Source organism: Protopterus annectens, chromosome 1.part0, assembly GCF_019279795.1.
Source record: "Protopterus annectens isolate FY-2018-M chromosome 1.part0, PAN1.0, whole genome shotgun sequence".
In the NCBI taxonomy this organism is placed as follows: domain Eukaryota; kingdom Metazoa; phylum Chordata; order Ceratodontiformes; family Protopteridae; genus Protopterus; species Protopterus annectens.
In genome coordinates this window covers 1,061,439,627-1,061,460,218 of record NC_056725.1, presented here as the reverse complement: position 1 = coordinate 1,061,460,218, position 20,592 = coordinate 1,061,439,627, and the positions used below count along the sequence as shown (strand labels likewise).

Here is a 20,592-nt window from a genome sequence, read left to right as displayed (position 1 = left end):
CGGGAATCAGAAGCCAGAAGAGGAGTCAGCGAGCTGAAGGGACTTCAAGGACCTTGCTTTGGTGGATCCAGGATTAAGACCAGTCACTAGAAGGCTTAGGTTTTGTTTTGCTGCCTGTTGGACAACCGAGGCTGATCATCGTTTGTGCCATGGATTATTCGTGCTGTGTGGAGTCTGTGGATTGTACTGGGCTGCTGGTGCTGCTTACATAGGCAGAGGTAAGTGTTTTACAAATGTAGCTGCAATGGTTCTCTCTGCAAGTACTTCCCTATCCTTGAGAACCTGTATGCTAGCACAGATCATTATTCTAGCAACTTTTCTAAGTTTGCAAGAGCAATATTTAGTGTCTCTGTTTTTGTGCTGCTTGTCCCTAGTATGCCTCTGAAGTCTGAAAGTAATTGCCATATCCTTGAGCAAATGCATGCCAACACAGATCCTGTTATTCTAGCAACTTTCTAAGTTTATAAGAGCAATATTTAAAGTGGGTTTTTTTTTTTTGTGCTGCTTGTCCCCCTGTTATGTTGGGCTTTGACCAGATTTCTTGCACTAAGAGGTTTGAGAGGTATGTCAGAATGGATGTCAAAACTGGATGAGAGTTGTTTATAGTAATAAGATGCTTTAAAGTATCCAGTTTTGTTTTCTAGTAGAACTTTAGAATGCAACTTTAGTGTGTTTTCATAATGGCAAGATGGTGAACTGCTCAAGGAAAACGCGCAAGTGACTGTATTGCGCTGCTGGTTGACAACGTCGGAAAATGGCAATGTTGCTAATTTTAAGTGCTCCAATGATTTCAGTTAACTTAATCATAATGTGTTGGCAGTAATTTGTCCATTATAACGTTTTCTGTTTCTGAAAGAGGTGGTATAACAAGGTAGGGACTGGGAATTTGAGCTAGGCTGTTCAGTGGTATATCGGCAGGCTAGAATAGCATTAATGCCCATGCTTCAAATAGCTATGTATTTCAGTGTCTATCCCTGATTATTTTGGGATTTGTTGAGTTGGGCACTAAACAGGAATTAAAATTATAACCTTGTTTCAAAGCATTTATTAGTACACCTTCTTTATTCTTATCTCAGTTTTCAGTAATTTCTCTGCTTGCACCTAATTATTTCTAGGTATGTCCCAGACTAATTGAGCTGTGCTGGTGTTTAGGAATGTCACGCATGTCACAACTACAAAAGTTGTAAACTTCAGAAAATGTTTTCATTCACATTCTCTTGTCAATGTCTCAGGTTTATAGCAATATTGGTCAGGTCTAATTTTGCCCCTCATTCTGCTCTGGTTTATCTTTACTCGGTGACATTTTTCCAGTAGTGTTTCCACAACTGAAAACTAAGCACATTCATGCCTGTATCACTACAGCCTTTGTATACTTTGCAACAGTTTTTTGCCATTGGTGTGCTTTATCCAAACCCAGATGCTAAACTATCTCCTAGACAGCAACATCCTGTCACCTACTCAGCGTGGTTTCAGACCTGCTCGTAGTACCACTACAGCCCTCCTCTGCTTCACAGACACAGTAAACAAACAGTCTCAAAAATGAAGGCCTGCAGGGGTCAACTCTTTTTTTGGATATGTCCAAAGCATTTGACACAGTCTTGCACCAAATCCTGCTAAACAAAGTAAACCAATATCACCTATCAAATTCCATAACTGACAGGTACCAAGCTGTGAAATGGGAAAATTCTCTCTCTTCTCAGCTGCCCATAACTATAGGAGTCCCACAGGGTTCTACCTTAGGACCACTACTATTCACAATCTTCACAAATTACCTTCATACCTCCACACAGCATGCATCTATCATTCAGTATGCAGATGACACTACCTTAATCTGTGCTGCACAAAACATTCCCACCCACAACTCAACTAGCATTCTCTGACGCTGAAAACTACCTTACCAAAGCCCAACTTATCCTCAATACAAAGAAAACTCAGCTTATGATTATAACCAGCTCTAATAACAGTCAATACACTATCTACTCCACAAATGCTACTCCAATCGCTCCAGTGGCACAGGCTAAGCTATTGGGAATAACCATAGACTCCCATCTAAAATTTGACAGTCATCTCAACTTAACTATTAAAAAAGTACATGCCAAACTGGGATCACTCTACCGTATTAAACCATTTCTTACCAGCAACACAAGATCAGCCATTGCTCGCTCCCAACTTCTATCCACCTTACTCTATGCATCTCCCATTCTGAACTAAATAAATCCACAAGTAAGCCAAAAGGTCCGCAAAACACTGAAACCAGTAAAAAAGAACCTCGGAGGGTCCACAATAAAGCTTGAGAACAGCTGTTTCTTCCAGTTATTTATTAAAAGTTTTCTCTCCACAGTATAACACAGTACAGCACATAAGCACATTAACGCTCTATAGAAACAGTATGTTTTCGTTTTAAAACTTCCTCGGATGTGGGCTGGTTAACACACTACAGGTATTTAAAAGCTTTCCAATCAAGATTAAATCCAATCAAAACACATCAATTAAAATGACTAAAGCTGATTTTAAAAAAACATTAAACACAAGGTAAAGGTGATTAAAAACAGTATAAAATGTATGCAAAATGTATAAAACTGATAAATCTTCAATTAAATGTTAGGTACAAAAGAACTGTTTAGTTCATTTAGACTACTAATGTTTTAAAATTGGTACACAATAATAATAATAATAATAATAATATGAATTAAAAAGATAAGGCCATAATAAACTTGATTATATCACCAAAGTGTGGTAAAATACAGTACGTGAATTTGAAAGGGCATTCCAAGACTTACAGAATGGTTACAGAATTTAATGCAAGGAAAGTATAATGGAAAAGGAATGGGGTAGGTTCACTTCCATTACAGATTTAGACAGAATAGCCAAGGAAAAGTTAAAGGTGGTTTACAAGAACTCCAGTAGATTAAAGAATTGACTGGAAAGGAATGTTACGACAAGAACAGGAAGTAATAATACAAGAAGAAAAGGAACATTTAAATGTGGGCACTGTGCTCAATGTTCATATATTTTTAACAAAAAAAACATACATTTGGAATGTAGAAAAATGTTATTAGAGGGCAAAACATATAGCAACTGTGAAGATACAGGGTACTTAGCAAAATGTATGTGCTGTCAAGCATTCTATGTGGGAAAGACAGAACGCAAATTAAAAAGAAGAATTTACGAGCATTTATATGAAGTCCAGAATAAAAAAGAATCAAATGCAGTTTACAAACGTCAAATAGAATGCTTGGACGCAAATTATTTATTTTTTGTATTAGAGAAGGTGAAGGACAAAAGGGGTGGTCTATGGGAAGAAACAATCTAATATAGAGAGCTCTGGTGACAAGTAACTTTGCAAGCTAATAGGTGTCCAGGGCTAAATGACTGTATTTCAATAGCCCCTCTTCTTAAACTAAGAGCTGCCAAATTGTAAAGCCCTTGAATATGAGATGTTATGTAGTCCTATCTCACCTACATTCTTACCCATGGGTTCAGAGACGAATATCGGCTCCGACTCAGCCGATTTTACTAGCTCGAAGTCTTTAATTGGCTGGGCTAAGCAGGCATCCCATGGTGCACTGCTCCATATCCCCAGATCTCGTTTGCCGCTCGGAGGTGGTCTCGCTTGGCTGTGCCCAAGTACCCTCTTTTTTCTTGTCTTAAGAAAAGTTTTGATTCCTATCAAAAGTGATTTTTATTGCTAATGGTTTGTCTACGTTGTCAAGAGTTGTGATTGTGTGATTGTTGTGTGGCATCCCCACTGTCTGTTCCCTCGGGCTACGCCAGTTTCAGTTAGAGGGCCTAGTTCTCCTCTGTTTTGCCTTCTGTGTGTGTACGGTCTGGACTGTTTAAGTTAGAGGTTTGGACTTCCTTTTCCTTGTGGTTTTTCAATCCCTTGTTCAGAGTTTGTACTTGATCTTTGGTGTGTGTTTGATCACTGTTTTAGTGTTGGTTACTATTTAGCGTCGTTCCCGCTTTTTATAGAGTGAACACCTGTGCTTGTTTTCAGACTTGGTTTTGTGTTGTGGGCATAGTAGTTATGATGTCTAAGGATACTAAGGAGCACAAACCTTCCGGTTTTAAAAAGTGCTCTAAATGTGGGTACAAAATGTCAATTACCAATGGGCATTCCATTTGTGTTTATTGCTTGGGAGTCATCCATCTGCAGGAATCCTGCAGTTTTTGTCATGCGTTCAGCCCTAAAGTGCAGAGAAAGAATAAGCTAATTATAAAGGGACTATTGAAACCCTCTTTTGAAGAGGCTATGGATTCGCCTTCCAGTGGAAAGTCAAAATCTGGCAAGTCAAAAAAGAGATCTCCGGCTCCGTCAGCTTCATCGGAGACCCCAGAGAAAATCTCAAAAACTGCATCGACCTCCTCGGCTCCACTGCCCTCGGGGCCGCAGGAAAGGTTGGTAATGACGGAACCGGCGTTGGCTATAATGGTATTGGAACCTCCTAGGAGCAGATCGCCCAGTCTCAGACCAGCTTCTCCTGAGAGGAGATCTCATTCTCCATCCCTGTCCTCCAAATCCTCCAGGATCCTTTCGGATGTGGATGTTGACAGGGTGGTTCAGAGGCTCCTCCAGTCACCGGTTTTGGCAAAATTGTTTTCGGCTCTGGCCCAGTCGGCTCCGGAGCCCGTCCCGACCCAGTATTTGATCATTCCTCCTCCGAGCGCATCTCTGTCTTCGGAGGCGGAGTGTTCCGCACCGTGTGATATTTCTAGGCCGGCTCCAATGCCCCGATGCCCCATTTGGCTCCATCGGTACCGGCATTGGCTCCGACCAATTCAGCTCCGTCCTCGGGGTTTGGGATTCGGGATTCTTCAGTCGGGCCCAAGGGGGACACCTCGGGGCTTATTTTGGTCCAGAGCATCCCTTCCCTCTCGGTGCATCGGCTTGGGGAACTCCGACCCCAGTCATGGCCTCGGAAACTGGTCATTCCTCGGATTCGGGGGGGGGGGGGGGCGGGCTTCGAGGCTATGCAGACCGCTCTGGCCAGATCGTCAGCTACATCAGGCGGGTCGGTCACTCTGTCCCCCACCACTCCAGTGAGAGCTTCTGATCACCACTCATCCATGGACAGCAGAGCACCATGGCCTACGGATACCCCCATGAGGGGTCCCTAAATTTCTGAGGGTCCCAAAGAGTTCATGCCCGAGGAGCCCCCCAAAAAGAAAATGTGCAAGAGGAAGCACACAGACTCCCAGGATGAGTCCCTCACCTCTGATACTGACCTCAAGGAGTCTGAGGGGTCCCCAAAGTCATCCTCTGATGATGTTTCCTTCTCGAATATCCTGGAGATACTGAAACAAAGAGGTGACTGGCCTTCCAAAGCCCCTTCCGAGGAGGAGTCCGTATTTCCTTAAGGCATTTGGTGCTCAGCCCTCCGCCTCCTGGGTGTCTCCACCCTTCGACGAACTCCTTGACCTGATTTGTCGAAGGGTGTGGGAGAACCCCGATTCTGTGGAGCCCATACCCAGGCGTCCCAACAAGTTTCTTTCCGTCCCCCCAGGGCAAAGAGTTTCTGTCTAAAGGATTCCCTGTAGATGCCATGGTGGTGGCGGCAGCCACTCAGAAGGAAGTAGCAGAGTCTTCTTCATCCGTCCATCCTCCTAACAAGGAGTCTAGGACCATGGATTGGTATGGGAAGCGTACCCTCTTGTCAGCAACCTTTACATTACGGTCGCTGAATTACCCGTCTCACTTCACTCGGCTCCAGAGAGATTTCCTCAAGGAGTTAGAAGATACTCTTGCGGGTAACGTTCATGAGGCGGTGGCTCAGATGGTTAACGCCCAGGTCTCTACCTCAACTCCATTGTTAACTCATCCATGCGGCTCATTTCGTATGCAGCCGAAGGAGCGAGTAGGGCAGCAAGCTCAGGGGTCGCCCTTAGAAGGCAAGCCTGGCTGTGCCTGTGTCACTTTGCGGAGGCCTTCAAGTCTTCCTTCACTGATGCCCCCTTTGATGGTTCCTCTGTTTGGGACCAGAGTGAAAGACACCCTCACCAGGTGCGAGCAAGAGGGAAAGACCCCGTCTGCCGTAGGGGTCAGTTTTTCCCTTCCTTCTAGGCCTTATCCCAAGGCCCAGTAAGGGGGGGTGTGGTTCAAGAAATCACAAAGGTTTTTCCCTGCCACACAAGGTGAACCCCCCCCCCCTCCAGAGGTAGGGGAGGGGGGTTATTCAGGGAGACGTCGCCCCAGAGGCAGAGGAGGCCCCCGCAATTCGGGAGACCGCGATTCCTTTCTTGGCTCTCCATACTCTCGTTCCTGAGGGTGTGCCCAACTGCACTTATCCGGAGCCAGTCGGAGGTCGAATTTCCTTATATCTGGAAGCCTGGGAAAGCATTACCCAGGACCAATGGAATGAGATAACCTCTGGAAATTATCTGTAATACCCATTTTCATCAGTACCCCCACCAATCAGAAAAATCCGAGACGTTCCACCCAGTCAAAGGGATCAAGCAGCCTCAGAGGTCTCACAGCTGCTAGAAAAAGGAGCCATCCAGCGTGTCCACTCAGACCAAATCGGATTAGGGACTTACTCGAGATTCTTTTTGGTGCCGAAAAGAACAGGGGACCCGAGACCCATACTAGATCTCAGCAAACTGAATAACTACATATACAAGTCCAAGTTCCATATGGCCACACTACAATCGATTCTCCCATTGTTGGGAAAGAAGGTATGGATGTGCTCCATCGACCTCAAGGATGCTTACTACCATGTGAAAATGGACAGGGCATCCAGGAGTCACCTACTCTTCCGGCTGGGAGCCAGTCATTTCCAGTTTCGAGCCCTGCCCTTTGGTCTCACCACAGCCCCCAGGGTGTTCACCAAGTGTATGGCAGTGGTGATGGCTCACTTGAGACGTCAAGGATTCCAGGTGTTTCCGTATCTGGAAGACTGGCTCCTTACCGCTCCCACCAGGCATCAACTAGTTCAAACCAGGGACGCTACCATCACTCTATGTCACCAGTTGGGTATAACAATAAATTGGGAAAAATCTGCTTTATTGCCCTCGCAGCGTGTCACATAGGAGCAGAATTAGACACCATTCGAATGAGAGTATTTTTACCACAGGAAAGGATCAGAGTCTTACAACAACAGATACACATGCTGATGCCCCGGAGACAAGTGAAGGCCAGATGGGTTCTCCAGCTATTAGGGACCATGGCAGCAACAATCATGTTGGTCACTCTAGCGAGATTGCACATAAGAATTCTTCAATGGCTCCTCTTTGTTCAATGGTCTCTCCAAAGACTTCCACTATCTCATCCCATCTTGCTCACGGACAGATGCAAGCAGGACCTCGTTTGGTGGCTGTGCACCAAAAATTTGGATGGGGGAAAACCCTTCGTTCCACCCATCCCGGTTGCCACGGTGACCACGGATGCCTCCCAGATTTGGGGGGGGGGCATTATCTTGGCAGGACAGTCCAAGGCACGTGGCAAGAACATGAGATACATCTGCATATAAACATCCTAGAGATGAGAGCAGTGCTACTTGTGTTGCAGGCACTTCAGAGTGTTCTTCCTCTAGGGATGATTGCGATACACTCAGACAATATGTTAGCAGTGTGGTATCTAAATAAGCAAGGGGGAGCCAGGTCTTACCCTCTGTGCAGAGAGGCCATGCGAGTGTGGCATTGAGCAGTAACTTCCCAACAGTTTCTGGTGGCAATGCACATTCTGGGGAAGTCCAACGTGATTGTGGACAGGCTAAGCAGAGCTATTCTGATGCCTTACAAGTGGTCCCTGAATCACCTGGTTGCAGAGCGAATCTTCAGCAGATGGGGCCAGCCTTGCTGCGACCTTTTTGCCTGCCCCCTCAATGCAAAATGCAGCAACTACTTCACGCTGATCCCCCCACACGGGGAGTCACCTAGGAACGCTCTGGTTCACGATTGGCCCTCGGGTCTGCTTTATGCATTCCCTCTATTTCCCCTGCTGTCAAAGGCGATTCAGAAAGCGCAATCCTTGGGAAGCAGAATCATTCTGATTGCTCCACACTGGCCTCGCCAAGTTTGGTTTCCCTTTCTTCAGCAATTCATTGTGGATACTCCTTGGACTCTGGACCCTCAACCAGATTTACTGACACATATGTCAGGACAGTTCCACCCCTCCCTGATGACCCTCCGGTTGACAGCCTGGCTACTCCACTTCCATCGTTAGTCAGACTTCATAATTTTTCACCAGAAGTGGTTTATATATTATCATCCTCTCATAAACCATGCACTAGAAAGATTATTCTAGTAAATGGAAAAGGTTTTCTATTTGGGCACATACCAGAGGCATTGATCCTTACACAGCTCCAATCGCTTCAGTCCTGGAGTTTTTGTCTATGCTTTTCCATCAGGATTACGCATTAGCCACCATCAAAGTTCAACTGGCAGCGATCTCTAATTTCCATGTAGCGAATGAGCCTAGTCTCATGGCGCATAGACTATGCAAGGCGTTCCTGAAGGGTACTCTGTTGCTCCGTCCCCTGGTGTCCGAACCAGTCATGCCCTGGGATTTCAATTTTGCTTAACAAGCCCTTACTTTACCACCTTGGCCTGCAGCTACCTGCGAATTGAAATTCTTGACCTGGAAAACAACCTTCTTAACAGCAATCATTTCAGCAAGGCGGGTTTCAGAAATTCAAGCCCTCTCTATCAAACCTCCATATTTAATCTTCCATAAAGACAGGGTCTCTCTTAGACCAAACCCTTCGTTCCTTCCTAAAGTGGCTTCCGTGTCTAACCTAAATCAATCCATTGAGCTGCCTGTCTTCTTTCCCCACTTTTCTAACAAGGCAGAATTTAGATTTCACCAGTTGGATGTACACAGACAATTACGCTTCTATCTACACCGAACAAAAGATATCCAAAAATCTGACCAACTCTGTCTCCCTTTTGGAAAACTGAATGGGTTCTCTGGTATCCAAGGTCACACTGTCTAGATGGATAGCCAGTTGTATCTCTTGCATCTATCAAGCAGGAGGTAAAAATCTGCCATTTCCAGTCAAGGCACATTCTACTTGGGCTGTTTCTACATCCACAGCCTATCAAGCTAGATTGTCAATGGATGATGTATGTGCTGCAGCTACTTGGGCTTCTCCTCACACTTTTGTTTCTCATTACAAATTGGACGTGGTATCCAGGGGCAGATCTTCCTTTGGCTCCACAGTTCTCAGGAGTATTTTCCTATGAGACACCCAGGATGTAGGTGCTAGGGACGCTGTCCCACGGGTAAGAATGTAGGCGAGATAGGACTACATAACATCAAGAAGTTATGTACTCACCATAACGTTCGATGTATGTAGTCCATCTCGCCTCACATTCTTACTTACCCTCTCACCTTCCCCCTTCCTGGAGGATTTGGAGGTTAGGTTGTTATCTGCAGAGTTCCCTTGCTTAGCTTATTCTTTACCTGGATGTGATGTGTGCATGGAGTACAAATGAGTTTCGCAGCAAACTAGATCTGGGGATATGGAGCAGTGCACCATGGGATACCTGCTTAGCCCAGCCAATGAAAGACTTCGAGCTAGTAAAACCGAACCCACAGGTAAGAATGTGAGGCGAGATGGACTACATACATCGAACGTTATGGTGAGTACATAACTTCTTGTTTTTGTATTTTCGTACTGTTGTTTCATTCCATCTACATCTTCTTCATTCCATCTACTTATTTACATCTTCTTTTGCTCTATTGAATCTTTTAACAGAGGAATAAGGAGTTTTTTAATGAATATTTACAAGGTACTAATTAAGTTTTTATTTACTATATTGGACTTCTTATTTATAATGTAAACAACTTTTTATTCTTGTTTTAGTTTTTTTACAAGTTTTTAAACAGGAGACAATGTAAAAGTCTTAGAATGCCCTTTCAAATTCACGTACTATATTTCACCACAAGATGGTGTTATAACAAAGTTTATTATGGCCTTGTCTTTTTAATTCATATTATTAATTATTATTATTATTATTATGTACCAATTTTAAAACATTAGTAGTTTAAATGAACTAAACAGTTCTTTTGTACCTAACATTTAATGGAAGATTTAACAGTTTTATACATTTTGCATACATTTTATACACTATTTATACTGTTTTTAATCACCTTTACCCTGTGTTTAATGTTTTTTTTAAATCAGCTTTAGTCATTCTAATTTATGTGTTTTGATTGATGGGTTTTGATTGGATTAATCTTGATTGGAAAGCTTTTAAATACCTGTAGTGTGTTAACCAGCCCACATCCGAGGAAGTTTTAAAACGAAAACGTACTGTTTCTATACAGCGTTAATGTGCTGTACTGTGGAGTGTAAACTTTTAAAAATAACTGGAAGAAACAGTTGTTCTCAAGCTTTATTGTGGACCCTCCGAGGTTCTTTTTTTTATTTTTTACTGATCTCCCATTCTGACTAACCGCAACAAAACTGAACTAAGCAAAATGGAAGCCTGCTATAACATAATTGCCTGCTTTGCTGCAAATTGCTCATATAGCACTCAGCTCCACTTGCTTGAACTGCCCAACCTCCTAACCTACAAATAGCTCTCCCTCTGTCATTCAATCTATTACCTCCCCAATAAGTGTCCTGGCCTCAAAAACCTAGTACAACATCATTCAGCCAAAAGGCCTCTTAGATCATCAAGCAAACTACTACTAGAAGTCATCAACAGCTACAAGAGCTTTGGAGATGCACTATACAGTAGTTCAGTGGCTAAAAAAATGGAACTCTGTCCCCACTAGAATTCAAAACACACCATCCAATGCCTCCTTTAAAGACCTCATCAGTCAACATCTCAAGCAAAGTTAGCAGTGCTATGATTGCTCCCCAGGCTAGTGAAAGTGGATAAGGTACACATACTAAACCTAGAGTACTTGATAATAGTTTTCAATCTTACTCACAAACATGGACTAATCTACAATGTATGTACTGTACCTGTGTACTATGTATGTATATTCTACCCATGTTCCAAATTTCAGCTGTACACCACAAATCTATTAATTATCTTTATTTTTTAATTTTTTTTTTTGTTTGTTCTCTCTACTGTAACTGTTGATGTGCTGCATACCACTGTAAAAACATGTCTTCTGTAATTTGTGTGTATACTGATCATGTCTAAATAACTAAATGTATCTGTAATTTTTCTATGTGGAGCTTTTCTCCCTGGGCCTCTGCTGAAAAAGGGCCTTTTCGACTCATTCAGGCACCCCCGGTTAACAAATGTAAAATAAAAAATAAATAAATATGGATTTTAAGGTAGGGTATTAAGATTTACAAACATTGGGATATGTATGTATGCTTTAGCTTAATGCGTTTTATTTTCATGGTTAAAAATATGAGATCTTTCATTCTTTGGTCTTAACTGTTCCAAGACATGATGTCTTAAATGGCACATTCCTGTAAAAGTACAGAGGGCCCTGGTTTTAAGTACCTTTTTTTAGGCACCTTTGCCAGGCCCAGACCTGGTTGTAGAACAGGGGTAGAACACATTTAAAGTGGTGAATGTAAAATTCAAGTAATTGTCATGATGCATGTGTTTGTTGCAAGTGCATTTGTTAAGATGGATGTGTTTGGAAAATGTAGTAAATGTGATTTTTACTTTTGTAAAGTGCTGTTTCATTTACTTATGGTGTGGCTATGGTATTGCAGATTATAAAATAAAGGTTTTGGATCTGAGAAGTGTGCAATTGAATTTTACAGATGTTCTACCATGCTCCAAGGCAATGGCATGTTTTGCACAGTGCTCTTATTTAAATTGATAAGACTCAGACACATTTTGACCATTTGTCACACATTGTTAGGGTCTGTGTTCCATCTTGGCCTCTTAAGAGGTTGAGACCTATGGATGCAGGTAAGAAACTGATTTACAAATCAATGATGGATATCAGAGTGAAGGCAAAGAGAGAGGGATAGGGGAATCCTAAGTGAAAGACCTACTCTGGTAGAGTTTTAGTCAAATCTAGAACAGAAACTGCTATTAAAAAATGATAATTAGCAGGGCATATAAGATGCTGTATGACGATATGAAACAGTCAAAGGAAGTTAGAAAAGTCGGTGAAAACAGACTGGAAAAGCAATTTACAAGGGAACAATGAGAGGACATATCTATGGTTCCCAAGTATGCCACTAAGTCCAGAAGGCTTAGAATTTATTTGGAAGTCTTTGCATAGGTACTTTCATTCCCCAAGCAGACTTCAAAATATTTTTCCTTAGGTAGAAAGCAAATGTTGTACTTATAATAGGGAAGAAAGCCAACTGGAAACATGTTTTTTGGGGGCTGTAATGAGTTAGCGGATTTCAAAAAAATCTCTACAAAGTACTCTGTCAGAAATATTGGAGAAGCAAATGGCTGTATCTATAGACGCTATCCTTCTGAAGTGGGACACAGGATCTAAATTGCTCAGACATAGTAAGTAAGGTATTTTAAATTAAATTATTTTGGCTGCAAAAAAGCAGTCACTAGAAAATGGAAATCAAAATCTAAACAAATTGTATTTAAAATCCTGAATACAGTAAAAGAGATAAAAGAACTAGAAGAGGGATCTTAAGAAAAGGGAAGAAGCAAATTACATAGAAATAAATGGAATTTGTGGAACAAATGCAGAATAATCCTCAAAATTAGAAGTCAGGTTTAAGAGAAGGCAGGAATTCAGCGATTTAAGGAATGTTGAACTGAAAGACAGTTGCTATGAAAAAAGAAAACAGCATGTGTAAATGGAAAGAATGTGCACATCATTTTATTTTCTATTGTCGCATGTGTCTGAGTCTTATGAGATTTAAATGAGTGCTTAAAATATATGTTCCAGCTACTTGCATATATAAATAGAGTTTTCACTGTGTGATATTTTAAACCCTTTATAATAAAGGCCCATGGGATATATGCAAATGACACCTTAGCCTCAGCTATATGGCTTTTGAAAGTCCGTGACTCTAATTATTTTTTCCTTTTTGTCTTTACGGATTCATTCAAGTCAATAAAGCCAAACCTACTAGGTGTGGACATGCATGTTTCGGCCTTATGACCTCATCAGCACAGCATAAGTGGACTGTTTGACTATACTGTAGAAACACAGGGTCTTTACACCAAGCTGATATAAATAACCATTAAGGTGTCTGCAAAATATCCCAACTAACAACTAATCAAAGAGTAAAAAAAAGTCACACAGACAAACCAATTAGTAAAATTACAAGAAAAACCTAGTTAGGTCAGAGTTTTCACTGTGTGGTACCTTAAACCTTTTGTAATACAGTGTGACGCCAGTGCCCTGGCCCAGCAATCAAGGAGCCTCAGTCCTCACCACTACCACCAGAGAGGGTATCTCATATATGAGGAAAGGATAACAAATACACACAGTAAAGTGCAATTTCCCTTAAGAGCACACAGAGATCACAGTCAGTCCGGGGCTGATCCCTCTCTTGCTCCCCAGGTCGCCAATAAGACTCCCCAGTGCCACAGCTATAGGGTCCAGATCTCAGCTAGCTGGGCAAGATAAAATCTCCAGCACCCTCACTGTCCAACCAGTGCTTCGTGTCCCTGCCCAGGTAACTGACACACACACACTTTTTGAGATAAGAGTTTATACAACCACATAGACACTTCCTGGTAATGCTGGTACAGGTTCTCCAGCTGTGCCCCTTTTACCCACACTATACGGAAGTACCGTCTGCCACCACCCATCTAATATTATCAGCTACCCAAAGGCCCTTAAAAGGGTGTCCAATTATTACTGTGCAATATTATTATCCAATTGGTAGTATGACTAATCAATCAAAGCTTAGAGTGACTTGGACAGTACACTCTATAAATATGCAATGTACTCTAGAGCTTAACTTATCTATACACAAACCAGCCACAGTTAAAAGGTTTTAAAATATTTAATAATAAATAATTAAAACCACAAGACAATACTTTCTACTACACAGTCAGTGCTAGTCAAGAGTTGAGAGATCTGACAGAAATACTTACAATAATTCGGTAGTATAGTTCTGACATAACAGAAAAAAACAAACAGTCTAATCTTTATAGTTCCTAGCTAATCTAAAAGAAAACACAAGTCTAAGATAACTTGCATGTGAGCAAGAGGCTGTACTGTGAGTTGGATGATCCAGACAAAAATGCTTAATGCCTTCTGATTCTCTCCATTTAACTTGCTATTGCAATTCTGATAAACATTACATCATCTTTTTACACCTTCCTGGTGTTCCCAGGCTACACATTAACTGCACATTCTTAACATCTCCCTTTTTTTAACATCTCCCTTTTGTTATCTTGCAGCTGGTCAGGAAATAGAGCAATAAAAATACATTTGCATGTTTAAATCTAGCAATTTAACTCTACTGGGTCAGTAGAGAGCACTGTTGTCACATTTATTTCCAGTTCCACATGTAACAGTATTTCTTTACATTTAAGACAACAAGCCTGTAGTTTACATTCATATTTACAAAGGACAGAATTATCTGCAAAATTCTATCTGGCTAGGCTGGCAGCCTTCACCCTTCTCTACCAGTCTTCACACAGGCCCATGGGATATATGCAAACGCACCCTTAAGGACATCAAGTGTCTCAGCTATATGGCTTCTGAGTGTCCATGACTGTTTATTTTTTCCTTTTTAAGTCTTTATGGATTCATTCAGGCCAATAAAGCCAAACCACACTAGCTGTGGACATGCATGTTTCATCCTTCTTATGACCTTATCAGCTATACTCAACCACATAGTCTTTATTCCCAGCTAATGTCCATAACCATTAAGGTATCTGCAAAATATCCCAACTAATCTATAAAATTCTGTTAACATCTATAATGCTTACAAGTCACATTTTCAAGTACTGCAATGTCTAAATAAATTCCCAATTACATTTTAATGACAATGAAAGAACCTCTTCTCCCAACACAGAGGTCTAACAATAGTCATATAACATTGCTATCACTAGCAGCACTAATTAAATCTACGATTATGCTGGTAGTGAATAAGGTTGTCATTCCTACTTCTATTCGGTTCCAAAGCAAAAGCTGTGGAATGAAAAATTAATAGCCATCATATTCATAACTTTGCAGTATCTTGCCAAAAAACAAACAAAATAGATGTCTTATAACGCCCTTGGAAAAACAATATACATTTACCACAGACAACTGTGTTTTTTTTTTCTTTGCTTGCTGTGTATCAATACACAAGAATGTAGACACAATGCACAACTAATATGCAAGAGATGGCTCAATGGCCATTCCCCCACTTTGCTTACAATGCACTCAGGTACTATATACAAATGACAACACTGTCACACAGGAGCAGTCAGTCTTCCAACCATCCACTGGCTAATTAATGTAAATGGCAAATAATACATGTTATAATTATTACTATGCTATCAACACCACTGTGGTCAGCAATTACTGCACGAGGGTTTCTGACAATCTCCAACTTCAAAAAGTTACAAGTGTTGCCCCGATAACGGAAAAGTACCAAATATTCATATTCTTAAATTATTTTTGCGGTACTACATTTATTACACAGAATGCACATCGCTTTTCAAACACCCCTTCTAAACTGTCCAACCCTGAACAGCTTAAAATAAGCATAATGGTATATCTGTCCCGTAGGGACGAATTCAGTATAAAACCATAAAGCCATACGGTGGGCACTGAAGGGACCGTCATGTCCTGGAGAGGGGTGCCGCATCATATTAAAAACAGCTGCTCATTGACTTGATAGCCTAATATCTCAAAAATATACCTACAACAGAGATGTTGCAGGAAGCTTAAGTAAATATAGCTCAGTTCATGAATTCGGTTCAGTTTAGGACCAAGCTTTGTGCACTTGTCATCGGGGTTATCCAGATACGAAACAATACCAGCAGTGTCTACAGTAAACTTTTTCTCATACATGGTTTTACAGCTTACGCTGTACTAGTTGTCAGTTTATAATGACAAAGGCGAACTGGGGGTGAGAGATCAAAAGACTAACAGTTACACAGCATACAGACTAATCAACTAAACTGTGAGGAATATGAAGTCACGTGAGCGCAACACACTAGATTTTTGGGTGATTAAAAGATCGAACTCAACTTATCTTTGTATAGCTCTGATGGTTTCAAATTCAGTTTTCTAAACGATTCATTTCATTTTTAAGTACTTACCTCTTTCAAAAGTAGGCCAAGCATTGTTCCCAACAACAGAATGTACGAACCATTACAAAATAAAACTTTTGCTAATAAATTAGCATCAAATAAACAAGACCAATCCTGAACATACAATAAAAACTTATCGTGCTCTAATGGAAGCTGCCATGCTTGTTCGGGATCCGGAACGCTAAAATTTTGTGTGTAATGATTGGTACATTTCACGTTGTAGGAAATGTATTTTGTTTCCTATTGGCTCCACGCTAAAGTGGAAAGGTCATAAGTGTCACTGCGCTCAGACCGGAAAAAAAAAGCATTAGTTGTATTTGGGGCACCTTGTGGAATTATTTTAATGTACTGTAGGGTGACTATAGGTTAAACGACAGTTGTGCATGTTCTATTTTTATGTGTGACTTTATTTGAGTATATCTCCGCTTGGTATTTATATACAACATATACGAGGAAGTGAAAACTTTTGCATTATTTTGATCTGAGGTAGCTGGGGTCCAGCGCAAAGAAAATGGAGCATTACGTGAATCACATTTAAACAATCCGGTTCAAATATGTTGCTGTTTCAAACGTTTAATTAAATACCCATTTTTGACATAAGAGGACTTTTCATACTTTAACCGTGAAATTGTGGAATTATAGCTGGTATCCCACTATGATGCGGTGCTTTTTTAGAAAGACTCATGGCTACGCTATCTTGTTTTGTTCTCGCAGTACAAACTTAAATGTATCTGCAAGTACCAGCTCGGAGCTTTATGTCAGACATTTTAGTAGCACTCCTGTAAGGAAGACTGTTATGCCAGCTTGGGTAATAGATCGATACGGTGATAATGATGTATTGCGTTACAGTAACAACGTAATGTTCCCCATTATACATTACCCCAATGAAGTTATTGTTAAAGTTCATGCTGCAAGTCTAAACCCTATTGATGTAACAATGAGAAGTAAGTGACTATTGTTTTACAAAAGATAGTTTGCATGAAATTACTGTTTTATTAAACTGCTGCTTATGCTTGCGGATATCCGCACAAGTGTTTTTCTCACAACCGCCTGTCATGTGTTAATGGATTTCTACTGCTAAATGTGTGTTAGGCTGCCTTCTAAGAATCCTTTAGTTCTTCAACCGTTTTTTGTAGATAAAAGTAACTGCCTTGATTTAACAATAGAGCTTAAATATTAGACAAATGAGGAAGCGTGATGATTTCAGACCACAGCCATCAGATCATAGGGATATATATACAACTGAACCTCGCAAGTTAGAGATCTGCCGTTATTTAGGAATGAGCAGTAACAGTTGTGACATTGACCCAACAAAATGCATATTCTTTTAGATTTTACAGTTCATATATACTCATTGTGTGTACATAACTTGCACTAGTTAACATAAAACAGTTGCCGTTTTCTGTTATACTGCTCACATAGCTCTCCACTTGGCTGCAGGTCCTCAAGGACAAATAACGATAACCATGCAGAGTATTCTATTCATTATATTCATAAAGTAGCAGAAAGTATTCTAAGAACTAAGCCAACATAGAAATTGAGAAAGGAGATTCTGCCGACTGCAGTTAGGAGTACAGAGATCGGGCATTGTTGGAGAATAGTGGCAAAATGCAACAAATATTATTCGGTTAACTTTAAGTGAATTAGAGTAATATTTAAAACACCTTTCTGATATTGAACCTTTATTCTGCTGTTAGTTTTGGTTTTGGCCAGAATTCTTTAACACCATTACTGAATTATCACATAATACATAGGCAAACATACATTTGTATAAAAAATATTATTGGGAGCGCTACAGAATCCTGAAAGCTCAAAATCCTGTAAGTTCAAAATCCTGAAAACACACAGGATACCAGCACTTACTATATTCCAGCACAAGTACATACAGAAACAAACAAAACCCAAACCATATTACTCTTCTCAAAGTATAAACAGGGGGCAAGCCCCCCTGCACCCACCATGTGTGGGGCTGCACCCCCCACACTCCCTGCTACTTAAACATATCAACTCCGAGATTGCACTTAGAGTACTGAAGTGCAATCTCAGAGCTGTTATGTTTAAATAGTGGGGGGTGCAGGGGGGCTTGCCCCCTGCGTATAGTTGAAGGGTAATATGTTTCTGTATGTACTTGTGCTGGAATATAGTAAGTGTTGGTATCCTGTGTGTTTTCAGGATTTTGGGCTTTCAGGATTCTGTAGCGCTCCCATATTATTTTATTATTTATTTAACACACATTTTTTATATGATTATCATCAATCCAGCTTTATATAAACTGATCAATTCCTACCTTCCGTTAAGCCTCACTCCTCCCCCAAAACATTATTCTGCATGCATTGTTCCCACTTCCAATTCTTTTATCTCTGTTGCAGTATTCAGTACTTCAAATACAGTTTGTTTAGACTTTGATTTCCTTTTTCTAGTAATTTTTGTGACAGTCAACAGAATTAAACTTAACAAGGCTTACTATGTCTAGGCAATCCAGATCTGTCTGCCAGCTCAGCAAAATCATTTCTTTAGTTACATCCATTTGCTCACACAATATCTCTGACACAGTACTCTGTAGGGAAAGTTTTTAAGTCTGCCAACTCATTACACTCACAAAATGTGTGTTCCCAGTTACCTCTTTCTTCCCCATCACACCTCCAACATTTGCCATCAACCTGAGAGAAAACTCTGTGGAGTCTGCTTGGGGTATAAAAATGCCTATTAAACACGTCCAAGCAAAAATCCTAAATCTTCTAGACTTTGGCATATTTGGGAGTCATACACAAGTCCTCCCATATTTTCCTTGTGAATTGCTTATCCAATCTCTCTTAACCTCCTCTAATTTATTTCTGTAGTTTGAGGTGGCACAATAGCCCAGTGGATAGCATTGTCACCGCGCAGCAAGAGGTTCCCAGTTTGATTTTTGGCTGCAGAGCCTTTGCAGGGTCTGCATGTCCTCAGTGTGTTCACATGTGTTTCCTCCTACATTTTAAAGACATGCAGTAGGTGGATTGGGCCCTCTAAATTGGCCATAGGTGTGAGTGTACATTCAAGTGTTTGTAGTGGAAGAACGACTGTGGTAGGGCTAGCCTCCCACTGGTGCAAACCTTGGCTGTAGATGATTGTCACTGTTGAAGTGACACCCCGACCCCATGTGCAAGAACAGGGGAAAAGGGGGTTATGGATGGATGAATTTTATATGCCTTACTAATTATTCCTTTTTAACAGCAGCTTCTCCTAGATTCAACAAAATGTTACCAGAGCAGGCATTTCACTTAGGATTCCCCTATCTCTTTCCATATACTCTGAGTCCGTGATAGAGACAGCAGTCTTTAGCATGCAGACCAAATATCTTCTTGGCCTCTTCCCATTCAGTTGCTTTTTCCTTTCTAGTTATTTGCTCCCAGTATCTTGGTTCCTTTGCCAGTTTTCTCCAGTAAATTCTGGAACCTCTTGCCTATTCTTTATACCACTAATTGCAGTCATCTTTATCGAAAGTGGCTTTTCTTCATTCTCACATTGGCTGAGGTCTTTGAAAACATTTTGCTGTTTTATGAATATAATATTCTGTATGACTGCTGTTCTTTAAGACCTGCATCCAAAATCCGTTCTCTCCTTATTTCTTGAATTTACCCTTTCTTCACCCTTTTCCACTTTGAATTACAGCTTTTTGCTTTTGTTATGTACATGAGCCTTAATAGTGTAGCTCTAAAATATCCCTTCAAATCAGGTAATCCTAAACCACCTTGTTATTGGAAGGATCAACTTCTCCCTCTTGACCCTTACCCTCTCCTCCTCCTAGATAAAATCCTTCAAGTCTTTATTAGTTACTAACCACAATGTCTCCTCTGGTTGATAAAAATATGCCTGCCCTGTATATAAAACTAAAGGGATTAAAAACATTTTAACTGCTTATATCTTACTGTTCATATTCTTAAACAAAAAGTTCCTTTTTCTTAGTTTCTGTATTATCTTTTGTTTAGTTTCTTCCCACATATCTTTAGCTTCTAAAACAGAATCCTTTTTAACCCATACTCCTAAATTGTTCATTTATTCTGTCCCTGTAAATATGGGAATTGCTAAGACAATTCATACATGGGTAAATAGTTTACAGCTGTAGCCTTTGTTTTATCTGCATTAATTTTATGTCCCCCAAGAACTTGAAACTGTCACAGAATGTTCCACCACACCGAGATGTTCTTTTCTGGCTTTATCAGATACAAAATAATATAATCTGCAAATAAGCCAACTTTTTTTCTGATTACCATAACAATTCTAGCCTTGAATTTGGCTCCAAATATAATGTGAATAACAAAGGAGAAAGATGATACCACTGCCTGGTTCCTCAGTTCAGACACAGCAGAGAGGTACCCTCCCACTTTAATGTTTGCCTCCAATCCCTCATATGTTCTTCTAAGTAACTTTATTAGGTATTAGGAAATGCAAGTGCTTCCATCACTACACTCATAAAATCTCATCCTATTGTATCAAATGCTTCCAGTGCAT

General features: G+C 40.7%; 2 protein-coding genes across 3 annotated transcripts in view; one reads left to right on the top strand and one right to left on the bottom strand.

Moving 5' to 3' along the window:
- QRSL1 (glutaminyl-tRNA amidotransferase subunit QRSL1) overlaps window positions 1-16,293 on the bottom strand; it is a 679,774-nt gene extending 663,481 nt beyond the window's left edge. The window contains exon 1 of one of the 2 annotated variants that reach the window (XM_044064940.1): window positions 16,111-16,293. In XM_044064940.1, the coding sequence (XP_043920875.1) occupies window positions 16,111-16,134 (24 nt within the window). In that variant the 5' untranslated portion in view covers window positions 16,135-16,293. The remainder of the gene's footprint in view (window positions 1-16,110) is intronic. The other variant, XM_044064949.1, reaches the window with a different exon arrangement.
- Window positions 16,294-16,376: 83 nt separating this feature from the next.
- Window positions 16,377-20,592, top strand: part of RTN4IP1 (reticulon 4 interacting protein 1) — a 349,792-nt gene continuing 345,576 nt past the window's right edge. Inside the window, exon 1 of the mRNA XM_044064928.1 lies at window positions 16,377-17,045. Within this exon, the coding sequence (XP_043920863.1) occupies window positions 16,757-17,045 (289 nt within the window). The 5' untranslated portion in view covers window positions 16,377-16,756. The remainder of the gene's footprint in view (window positions 17,046-20,592) is intronic.